Source organism: Stegastes partitus, unplaced genomic scaffold (assembly GCF_000690725.1).
Source record: "Stegastes partitus isolate 25-593 unplaced genomic scaffold, Stegastes_partitus-1.0.2 Scaffold1090, whole genome shotgun sequence".
NCBI lineage: Eukaryota > Metazoa > Chordata > Actinopteri > Pomacentridae > Stegastes > Stegastes partitus.
In genome coordinates, this window is record NW_007578821.1 from 167,487 (window position 1) to 183,815 (window position 16,329).

Here is a 16,329-nt window from a genome sequence, read left to right on the forward strand (position 1 = left end):
TCCACGGTCGACGAGTTAACCCCGAAAAACTCAACTCTGCGTGTTTCAAAGTTACATACTTAGAATTTTATTGCATCATGAGAATAATCCCTTCCTGCCTTAAAATGCGTTGGACGTAGCTCCAGACTGTCGGCACTGATCGACCGATTCTGAAGAGGAATATAGACACAGTATTAATACAGGAAGGGGGTTGATTTATTGATTTCACTCATGATAAAAACACCACATGGGCATGTCGACACCTAAATTCCACCAGAGGGGGTTTAAACAGCATCATGGGTGCGCTGGATGTGGGAGGTTTAATCAGCTGGAGGGAAACCGGGGGGGTGGCGCTCTCCTGTGACTGAGGGCTAAGGTCAAGGTGGGTTGTGGGAATTGGTTGCCACGGTTACAGCAGACCTGAGCGCATCCAGCGCCGACCGTTCGACACGGTGGCCAAATGATGCATTCAAACAGCAGTTAAAGTGGATAAAATGTCGGGTTTTTTTGGCTTTGATGTGCATTTTTTGTGCCGGTCGTTTGTACTCAGAGTGGAGCTCCGTCCTCCAGAGGCAGCAGACACACCGCCAGCTCCTCCCCTCCTGTGTTTCATTTAGCTTCATCCCCGGACTTTTGTTCACACACTGTAATTATTGTGATCAATTTTGGGATCAATGCCATAAGATGAGCCTTTATTAATCCCACAGTAAGAAATATCAGCAAACAAAACCAGACATGAGTCGAGGTTTTCCAGATTCCTACGATCCAAACAATGCTGCACATTTCAATGCTGGTGCACAGATTCTTGAATATGTAGAAAAACTGGAGTTTTCAACATAATTCACAGCTTGACTGAGTCGATGTTTCACCAGAACCAAGTGTGGCGGTTGTTCGATGTGCGGTCCAGTGGGAGCAGTGCTGCTGAAGGATCATATCTGAGATTAAAAATGACCAAAGTGGAAATAAAATCAGTCTGATGGTATTAGTTTTTAGAAAATCACCCGTTTTGTGTGGACGTTGCCCAGAACAAAGACGTCCTGGTTCTGTTCGGTGACCCTGCTGATCAGCGGTGCCACTCATCCACCGGCTGGCAGCGACATGATGTGCTAAAAACAATGTCTAGTCTGCAGCCTGCAACCACATTAAATCTGATTGTCGATGCTTCCGAGCACAAAGAACACTTCCACACGCTGTGAGACGGGCTTCACAACAGACAACCCGCAAGTTTTCACGGCAGCACGGCGGACACGGTTTCTAAAAGAGTGCATCTGGAAATACAGACATGAGCTGCACACGGAATGTTAATGTGAATCCAGCACCGGAGTGTTGACCAAAATAAAATAAATTAATGAAAAAATGAAACCACGCTGTCTGGCACTGTGAGTGAGGACTGGAGACGGCGTGTGCCAAGAGAGGAGGCATTACAACATGCTCAGCGCTGACATTTCACATGAAACAGCGGCTGTGACGGAAACTCTGAAGGCTCTCAGGACAAGCTGGCAAAAAGAACAATGTGCTGAAGTATATAGAGTCTGAAAGTTATATATGACTGTGGATAGGTTTGTGAGTTTGGTGGATTAATAAATGACTGAGCTGATCAGGACGGAGGCTGAAACGTCTCCGATGACAGATGACGACAGCGTCCAGAAAACAGGACAGTAGACGGCATTCAGCAGAAAAAGACACAAACAGCCATAAAACAAAACCGTCCACTGACAGCTTGACAGCACAAACATCACAAGACATCAGCCGCCTCGCTGTCCGGCGTGCCGAGCTGCTGGCTAAAACGTGTGGAGCAAAGAATCCTGCCAGCTGTCAGAGCAACAGACGCAGCCTGAACTTGTTCAATATCAATCACAGGAAGGTAGAACACAGCTGCAGCCCACCGAGACGTGACTCCTCGTTGCTGCCTTTGGACATTTGAAGCAAAGCCTCGCCTCATGACCCCGTCACCGGGGTAACCACGGACAGATGATGAACCAGCGGCTCCTCCCAAGACGCCCCGAGGAGCCTCTGCTGGTCCGTGGGGTTGCAGAGCTCCCTGGCTGAGGGATGCAGCAGACCACTTTGAGGTGGAGATAGTTCGGGGATGGTTGCACATTAGACATTTTCCACTACAAAGAGAGCTTTTACCGGAGTTATTGAGCGAGCGACTCAACGCTGCCAGTCGTCCTGCAGCCCCACCGCTTTGGAATAGGGATGAATCCACAGCTTGACAGGCCTGCTGTGCCGAGTGACGCAGATTTTAGTTCATGCTCTTTTTGTGCAACATCATTATTTGAGTTACTTATTAGCGATAGTTAGTAGTAGTTTACTGAATACAACTTTGTTTGTGAGCAGTGCAGCTCCCTGCTCTGGTTGAGGGGCAGCTAAAGCAGCCAAAGGTCACAATCTGCTGTCGTCCGTGCAGCCATTCGAAGTATACAGCACTTGGCACAAGAGAGCTTGTGTGAGACACGGAGCCAAATCTGCACTGATCCACAATCTATTTGCTGGGAAACATGACGAGGTTATGCAACAGCTCATCTTACCGAATCTCATTTTGTGTCGACCACAGTTGAACCTGTGCAGGTGCTGTTTATACCAAAAATCATTTGACTGCTGGAACACTGAACTCATCCAGAAGTTATGAAAACACTGGAGGTGGCGAATCAGAAATTTATGTGCGTAGACGCGTTTGCAAAGTTGCATAGACTTTGCATAAACAGACCTGCTTTCACTGTGTCTGAAAACGCTTTAAACATGACCGGCCAGATGATTTTAATTTCAAATTGTATTGTAATTTTTCGCTTCCTTTCATGTGCTCTGACCCTCAGCAGCTTGGTTGAACGGAACCAAGTGAATGAATGCAAAAGATGTGTTTGAAAACATTAAACATTAAAATCCTAAACAGGCCCACTGGAGTTCAGCTACACCTTTGTTACAGCTGGTTCTCCTGCACCTTCACAGCCGTCCTGTAGCTCCAAGACGCTTCACTTCAAACATTATTGTGCACATTTGCATCTACATTTTGCAGCTAACACATAGAGGGCACATGTCCTTTGTGATCAAACATTTCTGTCACACTTCTGGTACTGCCGGACTCTGAATATCCTTTACATCATCAGCATAGAGCTGCTCATGCTGTGGCTGTGCAGCTGCCTTCCTTCTTATCCACGCAGAAAACAAGCTCATGTGACTGGAGCAGCACCATCTAGTCCTTCTTGTGTTTGTCGTTAGTGTTCATCAGAAGTTTACTATCTTCAGGTAAACAGAGTAAAAAAGTAAAATAAAGAGTAAAATCTGAAACTCTCTGTACATTACAGGTAGAGCTGTGCTCAAACACCAGTGATCAGATCAGATTGTGGGGTTTCAGATGTGCGAGACAAGAGGAGGAACAAGAAAACACAAAGGCGCTGAACTACATCAGACGAAGCGACGCATAATTCCTCCGTGGACTTAGTTGTGTCTACAGAAGCTGAGTTTCTCTGTGCACAACTCTAAATCTGTATATCTGACTCTTTACTACAGCAGCATGATGATGTTTTGTGATCAGATCTTGACCTTTTGCTTGCAATGTGAGAACTGTGATCTAAGAGCGCAGACTGGCAGCCTGGTGGACATGACGTGGCTCCTCCAGCCTCCTGTGACTCCATGTGGCAAGAATTGCATAATCTATCATCATGGAAAGTGGAGAAGTCTGGCGTAGCCCGTCAGCGGCTCCCATATTCTTCTTGCATACTTTGTGTTTTTCTGGGTTTGGATTAAATAAGATGAGCGGCACTGATTCAATATAACGCATGACTGCTAACTACTCTGTATGTTTGAGCAGCAAACAGACAAATAACTGTTTCCACAATTATTCTGGCTGCTGCTGAGCAAACTCAGAAAGTCAGGCAGCTGGTGGGGCAGCGAGCGGCGCCCGTTGGAGGCCAGGACAAAGGCCCGGCTGCTGCTGCCTCTGTCTTGGCGAGTGGCTGACGGGAAGGTCTGCTTTACACTCAGTCCAGACAACATCTGGCAACCTTACGCGTCCAGAAGGTCCAGCTTCAGCATCGTGGGTCCCCTGGGTGCCGGCGCTGCCAGACCTGGTGCTCCACCCTCAGAGCTGCAGCCGGACCTCGGCGCTGCCCGTCCCCTGTGGCCCGCTTCTAATCAAAAACAGCCACAGTTGGCAGACAGCACCTCCAGTTATGATATTATGAGGCAGCAGCAGAGCAGTGAGCGGTCAGTTATTCGGGGAGGCCGAGAATTTTAAATAGTAATGACTGTTTCCACAGGCACTCATGTCAATAAGTGTTTATTGCAGCGGTTATTGTCCTCATAGCACCTGTTTGTGGATCCACTGAATCTTAGACGGTGCTTTCCTTATAACCTTTTCAGAATATGTCATCATGAGCTCACAAAGACACAAACAATAAAACACTGACCTTTACTGAGTTTACTCAGTGAAATAAAAGGCGAGGGATGAGTTCAGCTGATTACTAGATTGACTCACAGATTCATATGATGTGTGCATGAACTTTATCAACACATGAAAAATGCCTCTTAGCAAAGTTTAATTCTGTTATGAAGGACAAATCCTGGCAACCTTAAAGAAGTGTTCCTGTGCAGCGAGCATCAGTCGGTCTGACCGGCAGCACGTTGACACGAGGCTGAGCACCGTGAGGAAACACTTTCTGAATGTTTTGCACAGTGTGTACAGTTTAAGAAACACTGGAATAATTAACTTAAATACTTCTCACACAGCTCAGGAAGTAGCATCGTTAGCACACAGGACCCTTTGGTAAATCCATAATGGGTACTTTCACAATAAGAGCATGATTAAGAAAAAAACCTCTCCAGAGTCATACTGACATGCAGTACAGCTTAAGAATTAAGAATGAGGACAACTTCCATTGTTGGTGGGTGTTTAATTAAAAAAAGAAAAAGACTGAATTTTACTTTTTTTTCCCCCAAATTTATTAAAAATCAAAAATTCTCTAATTAACACACGTATTAGTTTCTGTTGCTGTGGTTCATCCTGTCTGCTTTGATCATCTGAGTGCAGCTAAATGAATAGTTTGGACAAAGAAGAATCGGTGCACACTGCAGGTGAGGGAGAAACACCAGGAAACCAAGACCTCCACACTGAAACCTTGGCGAGGCATCGATCAGGGCAACAGCATAAATGCATTTGTAAAGCTTTAAGGCTTCCCACCTAACGAACAATCACACAACAATGACTAAACAGCAGAACAGACAATAAAGGAATGAATGCGGGCCTGACGCTGGTCATGGAGGCAGCAGACAGCAGAAACAAAGACTTACGCAGCCTTGACGGCTGTTGTTCCATCAGCATGGAGAAGATGGACCAGAGACAACGCCACAGCAGGAGAGGGTCGCAGTGAGTCTGCTGGTTTGAAGCTGCTTCGTAGAGACAGCATGGGTCCATTTGGCCAGCAAGACACAAAGAAAACCAGAACCAGATGAGAACCCTAAGTTGCAAATAAAAGAGCCCCAGACCCGTAATAAGAAAAAAGTGTTGCATTGCAGGGATGATGTTCAGCACAGGAAGATGTGATCAGATCAGCATCTAACCATCTCAGACAGCGGGCCGGTTCCCCTCCATCCACATAAAGTCCACGACAGGTCAGAGGTCAAATAGCTTTGGAGCTGATTTCATTTCTGATTATCCAGACGTGGTCGTTGAACAAATGCTGTGAATTCAGCTCAAACATGTTCATCTCACACAGCTCATCAGATTCTCTGAAATGCTTTAAACATGCAAACAACTTGTGTCGTTCAGTAAAACACAATAAACCAACAAACACGTACATTCAAGCAATGAGAGATATCATCACTGCAGTTTCTGTCTTTGCTGCAGACAGACAGGAAGAGTTTGTTTGTTTCAAACCGGCCCTGCATGAGTCTGTGATTGTAAATTACAGAGTTCAGATCCTCCCTCTGATGGGTAGATTTCCTTCATCGTAGGTTTATCCGTGCGGTTAATTCTTTCCTATCAAAGCTCTAATAGTTATTAGAAGATGAGACTCAACAACAAACGCAGCTTCTCTGCTCCAAAGTCTCATCAATGACACTTTGCCTCTTCATTGGCTCTCTCAGTCACGTCCTGTTGTCTCCAGCACGGCATTTATTCGTCTTTTGGCTGTAAATATTTGACCTGTTTGTTACCTGATGCAGGGAAGGACTGTTTCACGTGGACAGAAGTCTTCGTTGGCGTCGTTTGGATGGTCTCATACCAAACGTGATACCAAACGCTGTGAGAGGAAGGTTCTGGGACGTTGTGAGCGCTTCGTCTGGGGAGCATCATGCAGTAAATGTGTTTTTCTGCTCCTTGGTACGCCACATACCGTAAAGTCCAGACTACTGAGGCACCTGAATATAAGCTCCACCCACAAACTGCAAACAGAAACCAGGTGTAAACATATCCAGGCTGCAGGTGTCTCTAAGCTGCAGGTGTCCACGTTGGAACATGAGATGTTTACACAGAAAGATGTTTTACCCTTTAATTAACTGCGTAGCGGTAACATACACAGATACGTACCGTAGAGGCTTTTTTCTGAACACTTCCTGTAACACGGCTGGTTAAGGAAATAAAACTCCAGCAGCTACCAGGAAAAGTCACTGATGGCTATCTTCATCTTCCTCCTGCACTAAAACCACTAAAGTCATCTTCTTCAGTGTCTTCAGGAGCTGAACAGCCTCAGAATCACTTCATCACTTCCTCAGTCTCTCTGTCGTCGTCGCTCTCAGCCTCACTTTGGTCTCCAGGTGAATTCATAAAAATCCATAAATTAGCCGCATCGTTGTTTAAGCCGCAGCGTTCAAAGCGTGTGAAAGAAGTAGGAGCTTATAGTCCAGACATTACGGTAATTAAAAACATAATTCAGAGCAGAACTTGAAGCTCTTTGTGTCTGGAAACACTAGAGGCTGAGCATCACTGAGCCCATCGCACCCTACAGTGAAGCATGGCGGCGGCAGCATCATGCTATGGGGGAGCTTCTCAGCAGCTGGGACAGAGACACTGGTCAGAGTCAAGGATAAACTCTGAGGCTGAGACGAGCCAAAAAGCCCGACTTAAAACCCAGAGAGCGTCTGAAGACGACAGTTCACAGGAGCTTTCTGTCCACAATGACAGAAGCTGAGTGGTGCTGCTGATAAATGAGACAAACTGATCGAATTCAGGTTTACTAAGTTTAGGGAGGCTTTGCCAAGAAGAGAAAGACAAAACTTTAATTGTTGCCAGAGGGGCTTGTATAGAGCAGTGAGTTCAGGTTCTGGATGCTTTTGTAAAATGAGGGGTTTTTATTTTTTAATTTTAATACATTTTTAAAGTTTTCAAAATCCTTTACTGCCAGTTTTATCCATTTAAAATGAAATCTACGACACAATAACGGTCTGAACACATTCTGAAGCAAAAAGATGGCACATTTTCATTGTCCAACAGTCCTGCATGGAAGAAAATTACAGTTTCCTGTTGATTACACCTGCGTCTGAACATCACAATGCTTTGAGGAAAAAAAAGACTTTTCACTACAAATGTTGTCAGCAGCTAACAAATCCGGCGGATGTACTTTAGTAGCTTAAACCTGCAGCAACGGGGAAGCTGTAGTGGTCCTGGGTCCTGGGTCCTGGTTCAGAGGTCTGCTGTTTCTCTGCAGTCAGTACTTCCAGTATGGTCAAGCTGTCCAGGAGGCTTCACCGCTCATAATTTATCTGAGACGATAAATAATCTTGATGCAAACATTAAAATGCTGATATATGCTGATGCCACATGCACATGAGGTCATAAACACACCAGGAGCACACAAACAGCTCCTGCACAGCCTTCAGATGAGGACGTCACCTTCTCCAACCTGCTCATGCTTTGGAGGTTAATTGATTTTCAGTTGCTTTATTTAATGCGAGAGTTTGTTTTTTTCTGATCCCAGAGCAGGAAGTGGAGGCCAGCGGTTCTCGTGGGGCCGAGCAGCAGCGTACAACCCACCAAACAGCGGCCGCTTAATAAAACACAGAAAGAGATAAAGCTCTCTCGGCTAATAATAACACCCATCATTGTTGTGCTGAGGGACCTGTGTGCCGGAGCTCGGTGGGTTTTATACGACCTAACCAGAGAGACGGTTCACTGGAAGGCTGCACAGCCGGTTAATAGATTTCCCTCTGAAAATCTGATATTGTTTTTTGCAATTACCTATAAAAGTTTTACAGTAACGCACACACATACAAAGCTGCACAAACACTGAGCCGGAGTCAGTGTGGTGAACGGTGGACCATGTGGTGCTGGTGGGCGGCCGCTCCCCGTGGCAGTATGTGAATTACATAACGGCCAGCATCCTGTTTGTTTTCATTACTGACATGTCATTAGGAGCTGTGTGTTAAACTGCACATTGGACCTTAATGCCCTTCAACGTGATGCAACACTCGCAGCAGCCCTGAGAGTAACGAAGCGCAGCGCTCAGAACAAAGCCCGAGCTCTTCAGAATGTAAAGAAGGAATCAGCCGAACGGCCCGGCGAACCTCGAGGCGTGTAAATAATAATTTACGTGATATTAAGTAAATCAACAACGGCGGCATGAAAGCTCTGTTTGAATGTCAAGTGATTGGGAGGAAAAAGCAAACTGCAGTCTGAGATTCTTTCTGGTGTCGCGAGGCTTCGGTCACCAAAAAACCCGAAACAGGTCAACGTTTCTCCACAGATGCTTCCCTCCTGTGTCCCTGCCCACTTCCTCCAAGGTGAGAACGGTTTGATAATGCTCCCAAGAGAGACAGAGATTAAGTTCTTTTCAATTTGAACCTGATGATTCTCTTGACTGCCTCTGCTCAATGCCACTCTTCACATCAAAGGAGCTGGCAGGCTTTTGAACAAAGTCAACGAGTCCTTTTTATTTTTTCAGCAGGCAGCTGTCCTACATCCAGCCTGATAGCTGCACAAAAGGCCAATAATGATGTACATGTGGAAAAATAATTATCTAATTTCACTTGGATGCGTCACTCGGCGTGAAAAACGAGAGCGAGCAAAGATTAGCGTGTTTGTTGTTCCGTGTCCTCCTCAGTTAGAAACCTGAAGCAGAAACACGACACGCTTTGTGAGCTTTGACTCAACTTCTAAGTGCCTGACAAGAGATTTGGGGCGACAACGGACTCAGCATTCAGACCAAACCTGGTTGGTTCGGTCGGATCTTTAATGTGTCGACACGAACCATCGTACGTCCGTCTGCTTAGCAACTCTGACAACCAAGTGAATGTACTATTCATTAAGCACTTTCTAAAGTATGTGTGTCTCAAGGACGCTCATACAAAAAAATTACTAGCTGGTGTGTGAAACTGGCAGATAAAACTACATTTGATGCTTTCCCTCCACAAAAACAGAACCATCGTTCGTTTCTGCAAAAAAAAAAAAAAGCAAATGTTTACTTTGAAAATTTAGACTTTCATGTGTTTTGATGCAAAGAGGAAGTCGCGCGACGCTGTTACACGGAAGTCCACACAGTTAGACGGATTCATATCAGTGCAGAGGTAGACAGCAGAAGAGGAGAGATTATCAGGCAGCCGGTGCCAAGACATCGCCTACAAGCAGATCTGCAGCAGACCAGCGAGGCAGCCAGCAGCATATTGCCGAGCACGCAAACACCAGACGAGCAAAGCCAAGGCATCAGCTCACAATATTCTTCCGCCTTGAAGTGGTGTTGGAGGCCGACAGCTGATATGAGAAATGAATGTAGTCGCTGAATAACTGCAGCAGCAGGCAGGCAGCGCGTTGCAAACACGATTATTCCCCCACAAAATCATCCTCAAGCAACATTAGTGTTGGCAGATGGGCTTGCTTATGAAATACTACACGAGCAGTGATACAGTCTGCAAAAAAGCCCTGCAGCTGTCCAGATAACTGAAAGGGGTATTGTCAGGTTAAATGGGCTGCACCGGTGCACCGGGTGCATTAGACGTGTGCTGCAGCTGGTGCAGGTTGTCATGTGACTGCAGCCACTCATACTCTAGAAATCCCATTTTATCTGCATGCACTTAGTACTATTGTGTTTTAATGCAACGTGGTAACTTGTTCTCTTCCTGTGTGATCAGACACATGAATACAGATTAAGCAGAACCGGGCCTGAGGTATACGGCTGCATGTATTAAAATTTGTGACAGATTCTTTTGTGTCAGCTGCTTGCTTTCACATGTCTGTGTGCAGCCGTGTGTGAGATGGATGTGTGCTGTCCTTGTCTGTGTGGGAGTGTTTGGGCAGCTGCACTGCTCTGATTCACAGGACCGCTGGCCACTAGCAGGTAGCCAGGAGCAGGAGGGATGCAGCTGGAGGGACGGCGAGGACACGGGAAGGCCGGCTCGCTGCTCTGGACAATGTGATCAAACAGCGAGAGTGTGGCTCCGGTCAGAGGATCCGGTGTTCAGCATCCGTGGACTCACATCACACTCAACAGGTGGAGCTCAGAGTAGTGAAATATCACATGGTGAGCGAGAATGAGTTCACAGGATGAGCCATGGGAGTGAATCACGCTCCTCCAGGCCTTTCATACGTCCAACAGCATTACTGTCCGTAGCAGAAAGCTGCTGGGATGCTGATGGTGCCGTTACATCAGAACCTTCAAATCTATGTCAGTATATGTTTCAATTCATAATTAATGGAGCCTCCTCCAGAGAGTCTTCATCATGAGTAGAATAAGCAGACAAAGCCACGGTGGAGCAGCGTGGTGATAAATACTGATTCCTTCTGGAGGAGGACTCGATCCTAAAGAAGGAAACAGTGCAGAGTGACATCAGAGCCATTTAAGCCGAGAAGAGATTAGTTTTATGTATAAAATTGTAAACGGGGCTGCAGGTGGATCAGTGGTCAGCACCATCGCCTCACAGCTAGAAGGTCGCCGGTTGGCGTCCCGGTGAGGACACCCGGGATCTTCCTGCGTGGAGTCTCCATGTTCTCCCCGTGCAGCGTGGGTTCTCTCCGGGTTCTCCGGCTTCCTCCCACAGTCCAGAAACATGCTGAGGTTAATTGGTGATTGTAAATTGTCCGTAGGTGTGAATGTGAGTGTGCTTGGTTGTCTGTCTCTAAGTGTAGCCCTGTGATAGACTGGTTACCTGTCCAGGTGAACCTGCCTTCACCCTGAGTCAGCTGGGATAGGCTCCGCCCCCCATGACCCTGGTGAGGATTAAGGTGTAGAGATGATGGATGGAGGCTTACACACAGGTAACCCCTGAATTTTAAATTAAAATTTACATCCTGTCGCCACCAGTTTTATCTGTCAAATGCTGCATACATCAAATCAGTCTGTGATGAAATCACACATCAAACGTGTGCAGATTAGCGACGCGACCTACAAGCTAAAACAAACGCAGAGTGAAAACTGAAACTTCACACATCAGTCATGTAGTAAACACCAGGAAACATAATCCTGTAAACTGTTGATGCTGTTTAACAGAGTTACTGTTTTTACTCACTGCAGAGAACATCTTCAGACCACATCGCTGAGCCGAGGAAAGACTCATTTGATTCAACATCATGTATTTATTTATGCATCACTGCACACAACAGTGCTCCTTTTTTCTGGACAGTGTGTGTTTGCGTGAACAAAACTTCCTATTGGCTCGTGCAAACTGGCGAGCAGAGCAGCCCGGTTCTGACATGTGTTCATTTAGATGGGAAATTCAACTTAGGATAAGAGTTCATTCCCTGCTGACTTCTTAACCCTCGCTGAGGCGCTTAAAAAAGTAAAGTTACTTCGCCCCGGCGCTCACCAGTTGCAACATGAAAGGAAATAACTTTATCCCATCAACTTTGAAGTGAAAGTTGTCATCTCTGCTCAGTCTGCAGCGCTCCCACTTCACCTCCGCCGGCTCCTTCCAGGCGGAGGTGGGGTGCGGAGGGCGATGGAGTCGGGGGCCAATCCAGGAGAAGAGAAAGTTGCCATGGTGATTGTCTGTCTTGTCTTCTCCCAGGAGAGCTGTCATATTAGAAGCTGCCTTGCTTGGCAGCGACTTCACCGGCCGCTCCCCGCCAGCCCCGGTGCCGTGTCCCCATTGTACGCTGAGTGTGCATTAATGCCGGCTGACATTTAGCTCTTAGGCCCCGGCAGCAGATAAGAGATGACGGCTGTGATGGGCAGCGCGGTAATACTGCACACCACGCTAAGAGAGCATCCGGCATGAGCTGTCACCGTCCCACCGCTTCAGGTTTTAAGGGGAACGTCTTAAGGAAATAAAGATTGATGAGACAGTTTTGGAAGAAGACGTCCCTGTGCTTGAGAACAGCTGTGCTGAGCTCGACTCGTAATCAGAACTGATCCGACGTCTGGCTTTGAAGTTTTCCATATTCTACAGTTGTCACCACGTATCTGACAGACACCTGCTCCCTCGTCTTAGTCTGACAAAACATGAAGGGAGCCACAAACAATCGCTGCTGTGATATTCTTCCGTGTGTGTCGCTGTGAAAGAGGCTAATGGTTTCATCTGCCACTGACAAGCAGCAGATTTCTAAATATATGGAGGATAACTTCAAACCTGGTGTACATGCAGCAGCACAGCACTGCTGCGTCGCCGGCTGCAGAAGGATTCCCGGCCCTTTTACAAACGTTGCTCCTTCTCTTTGGGTTATTTTGAGAAGGGATCCCATCCTGCAAAGGTTCTGAGATCAGAAAGGTTTGACATGTTTCCATAAGAAATCAGATCCTGGGGTGAGATTTATGTCTGGGTCTGATGTCTGTGGTGTAGTCTGTCTCCAACAAAGCCGGGTGTTCTCAGTAGGAGTCGACGCAGATCACAGATACTCCACCACACAGGCACAAAGTCAGCCACAAATAAACACGAGAGGTCTAATAAACCATCGCTGGCTTCATAATGAGGAATGACCAAAGTATTCATTTCAAATCAAATGATTACAGCCGAACTGCCTCCTCTCGTCAGCACCGAGCCTCTGAGCCAAACAACATGAACGCTGTTTATTGACCAGGTGGACGAGGGTTGTTTCACAAAACAGAAAAGTGAAAAAGCAAAGAAAAAGAAATTAAATTAGAGCAACCTGGGCCCACAGATAGACTCCCACAGTGTGCAGCCACTGCAGGCTCCACAATTTAGAAAAAGGCATGAAACTTAAATAGCCACCCATGACTTTATTCTCTACGATTTGGTGTCATTTGGCCTTCGACATCCGAGTTCAATTTAATATGCCAGTAGCCTGAATGAAGGCTTTATTTTGAATATGCTGATGTGTACTGCAGCACGGCTCCAGGAGGTATTTCATTAGATTTTTATAATCGTAGACGAGGCGAATGCTGTCAGGTTTCACCAATGCCACAAAGCATGATGTGTAGGAAATTAAAATCCTTTTTTAGATGCATGAATCAGTGTGTGAAAATGGGAAAAGGCAGCAAATTCATCTTTAATTTAAATCACACCATCAAACTTACCGTTTAAACCAGATTTGCTCGTTCTTGCATTTTGGCCTTAGACCCAGTCCAGCCTGGAAAAAAAAGACATTTACTTCAGACAAAGTGAGACACTGGAGGTCAAACATTTCCTCAATGCAACACCCAGGTAGGTTCTGAAGTTGTCCATCCCACCTAGAATATAATATACTTGAATTGTTGGTTATTTGGTGCATTTTTATTCTTAGCAGGGCGCTTATATCCGTAAGAGGCTGTAAAGTCCTTCAGAGGCTGCTGCCATGTGTGGCAACAAAACTGAAAAACCTCGCAGAAAACTCGCCCTTTTCTGCGACATCTTTCAGCTTCAGCGCATTGAAACAGATCGTAAGAAGTCAGAGACACAGTCATAGCATGACTTGGACCCACTGGGATCAGTGATGACGTCGGCTGAAGCCGAATAACCGGAGCGCACAAATGATGAGCGGAAGCGCCAGTGCGCACCTCCCCATAATAATCCGGCTGAGCAGCGTCGCTGTCTTTTCAGCACCACTCACTGACAATCCAGCCAAGCGGAGAGCAGGACTGACTGCTCTGCACCCTGCTGTGGATTCTACCCAAAGACAGCAACCAGAGCAGGCTACAACTTTGTTCTTCCTCCCAGTGAAGGAGTTACAGATTCTGATCCTCCTGCTGAAGGCTTCCCAGTAAAGAGGAGCGTCCATGTGTTTGGTGGATGTACCAGCAGCTTGTGGTTTTTCTCAGCGGATTCTGATTTGATTTTGCCATGGTTACGCTATAAACTAAGTTTGATCTTTTTTATTCCACTTTGGAAGTCTAGAGAAATGTCCGCAACCACTTGAATTAATGAGTTGTGGCTGAAAGAAGTTCATTGTTTTACGAGACTTTCAGTCGTTGCGCCCGTTTTTCCTCTTCACCAGCCTGAGCGGTGTGCGTCCATCCGTCCGGGATGTTGGCGCTGATAGTTGGACTCTTGATTCTGGCCGGTGGACGCGCGGTGCGGAGTCAGGATGCTACAGGTAGCCGCTTTGTGTGCAACGCCATTCCTCCGGGCGCAGAGCCCGGCTGCGGGTACGGTCCGACGGGGAACCGCGTCCAGAGCAGCAGCCCGGTGGAGGACGAGCTGCGGAACACGATCATCCAGCTCCGGGAGACCATCCTGCAGCAGAAGGAGACCATCGTGAGCCAGCAGGGAACCATCAAGGAGCTCAACTCCAAGCTGGCGCGCTGCGAGGCGGCAGCCGACGAGTCGTCGCAGGGCAAACCTCGGGGTCACGGCTCCAGACGGAAGGAGTACGGCAAGAACACGATGGGGGACCTGCCCCGGGACCCCGGAGAGACCATAGACCAGCTGGGCAAGACCATGCAGAGCCTCAAGGGTCGGCTGGAGAACTTGGAGGTAAGATGGCACAAACACGCAGCTGATGCGTAAACGCTGGCCAACAGAACCCCCCCCCCCCCCCCCCGACCAACATGTTCATCAGCATAAGAGCTGCATCGTATCTGTTCGTCTCCAAACACCTCAGCAGCGGCTTCCTGCCCTTTCACCAGTGCGGTGGCAGTGCTGCGCTCTGCTATGGAGCTCTGATAAGTCTGCGCTGCAGGAGATCTCTCAGGGGAAGCAGGAGATCAAAGGGTCACGTAATAGGCATGTCACATCAATAAGGTCTGAATCATTTAAAGAACACTGTGATGGTGAAACCCTGCATACGAGTCATCAATAAGAAATGAGCAACAAAAAATCTTGTCAAAGGTGTAATCATGCATGTGGTGCAGGGATTTGCAATGCATCCCTGAATAATGTATGAGTGCTGGAGTGTGTGTTCCACATACGCTTTATTTGTAGTCACGTGACTAATTATTCATCACAGCTGATGAAATCCATTCCTCCAGATTTCACCTGCATCAGAGCATTGAATGTTTAAACTGAATCAAATGCTTTAATGCCTTGGTGGTTGATTTCCCTGAGAGCAGCTCTGTGCATTAACTCCAGAGATCACGGCTCACGCTGAGGTCACAGCGACTGCTGTACATGCAGCAGGAGGGTCACAGCAGCCTGGCTTTACCTCTTATGTCACATCAACAGAGTAGCATATTATTCACCATCTGACAGCTCCGATATCATCAGCAATCACAATACTCTTTGTAAACTCAAGGTTATTTATACACTCGGTGCTGCATTGCCGATCCATCTATCTCTGGACTCCCTCCCCCCTCACTCTCCTCTTGATTGGAAGCTTTAATACTCTGATCAGATCAAGGATATTCTGCAGCTGCGAGGATACATATTATATTGCATTTTAATCACATATCCATTGATCTGCATCTGCTTAACATAATGATGATTGCAGGAGCAGTGCTGCTGATACGGTATGGCTCCCAGGAGCAGGACCTCTCACCACTCAAGGCCTTCCTGTGTATGTTAACAGCTGCATTCAGGACCGTCACAGCCAGATTACCAAACAACCTTCCCATCTGAGCCACTCGGATGGGAAGGTTGTGCCAGCACACATCAATCCAACTGGGATGTGTCACAACAAGTCAAATTCTAAAGTCCAGCAAGACGACAGCTGTAGAAATGACCATGTGAAGGCACATGTGGCACCTGAAGGAAAGGCCTGCACAGGTGTTCCTGTGTTTTCAGAAACCGTCCGTGATCACGCCTGGTGTGGGCTCAGGGTGACGTCACGTGTCTACCTTTAATACCCGCTGAGCCGTGAGCGTTTGGCAGGTCGCCAGTCCCAGGGTCACTCGTCTCCATCCTGATGCGACTGCATCAGAAACAACGGTGCTGAAAGGACGGCAGCACGGAAACAAGGTTCTGCTGCAAATCTAGGTCCTTATGTACCTGATATCTGTCTGGGATTAACGAGGTGAAATGTCTGTCTGTCTGTCTGTCCCCATCTATCTATCTATCTATCTATCTATCTATCTATCTATCTATCTATCTATCTATCTATCTATCTATCTATCTATC

General features: G+C 46.9%; 1 protein-coding gene across 2 annotated transcripts in view; it reads left to right on the plus strand.

The window, feature by feature from the left end:
* Positions 1-14,301: 14,301 nt before the first annotated feature.
* Positions 14,302-16,329, plus strand: part of nptx2a (neuronal pentraxin 2a) — a 13,604-nt gene continuing 11,576 nt past the window's right edge. For both annotated transcript variants that reach the window (XM_008295949.1, XM_008295950.1), the window contains exon 1: positions 14,302-14,751. In XM_008295949.1, the coding sequence (XP_008294171.1) occupies positions 14,302-14,751 (450 nt within the window). The remainder of the gene's footprint in view (positions 14,752-16,329) is intronic.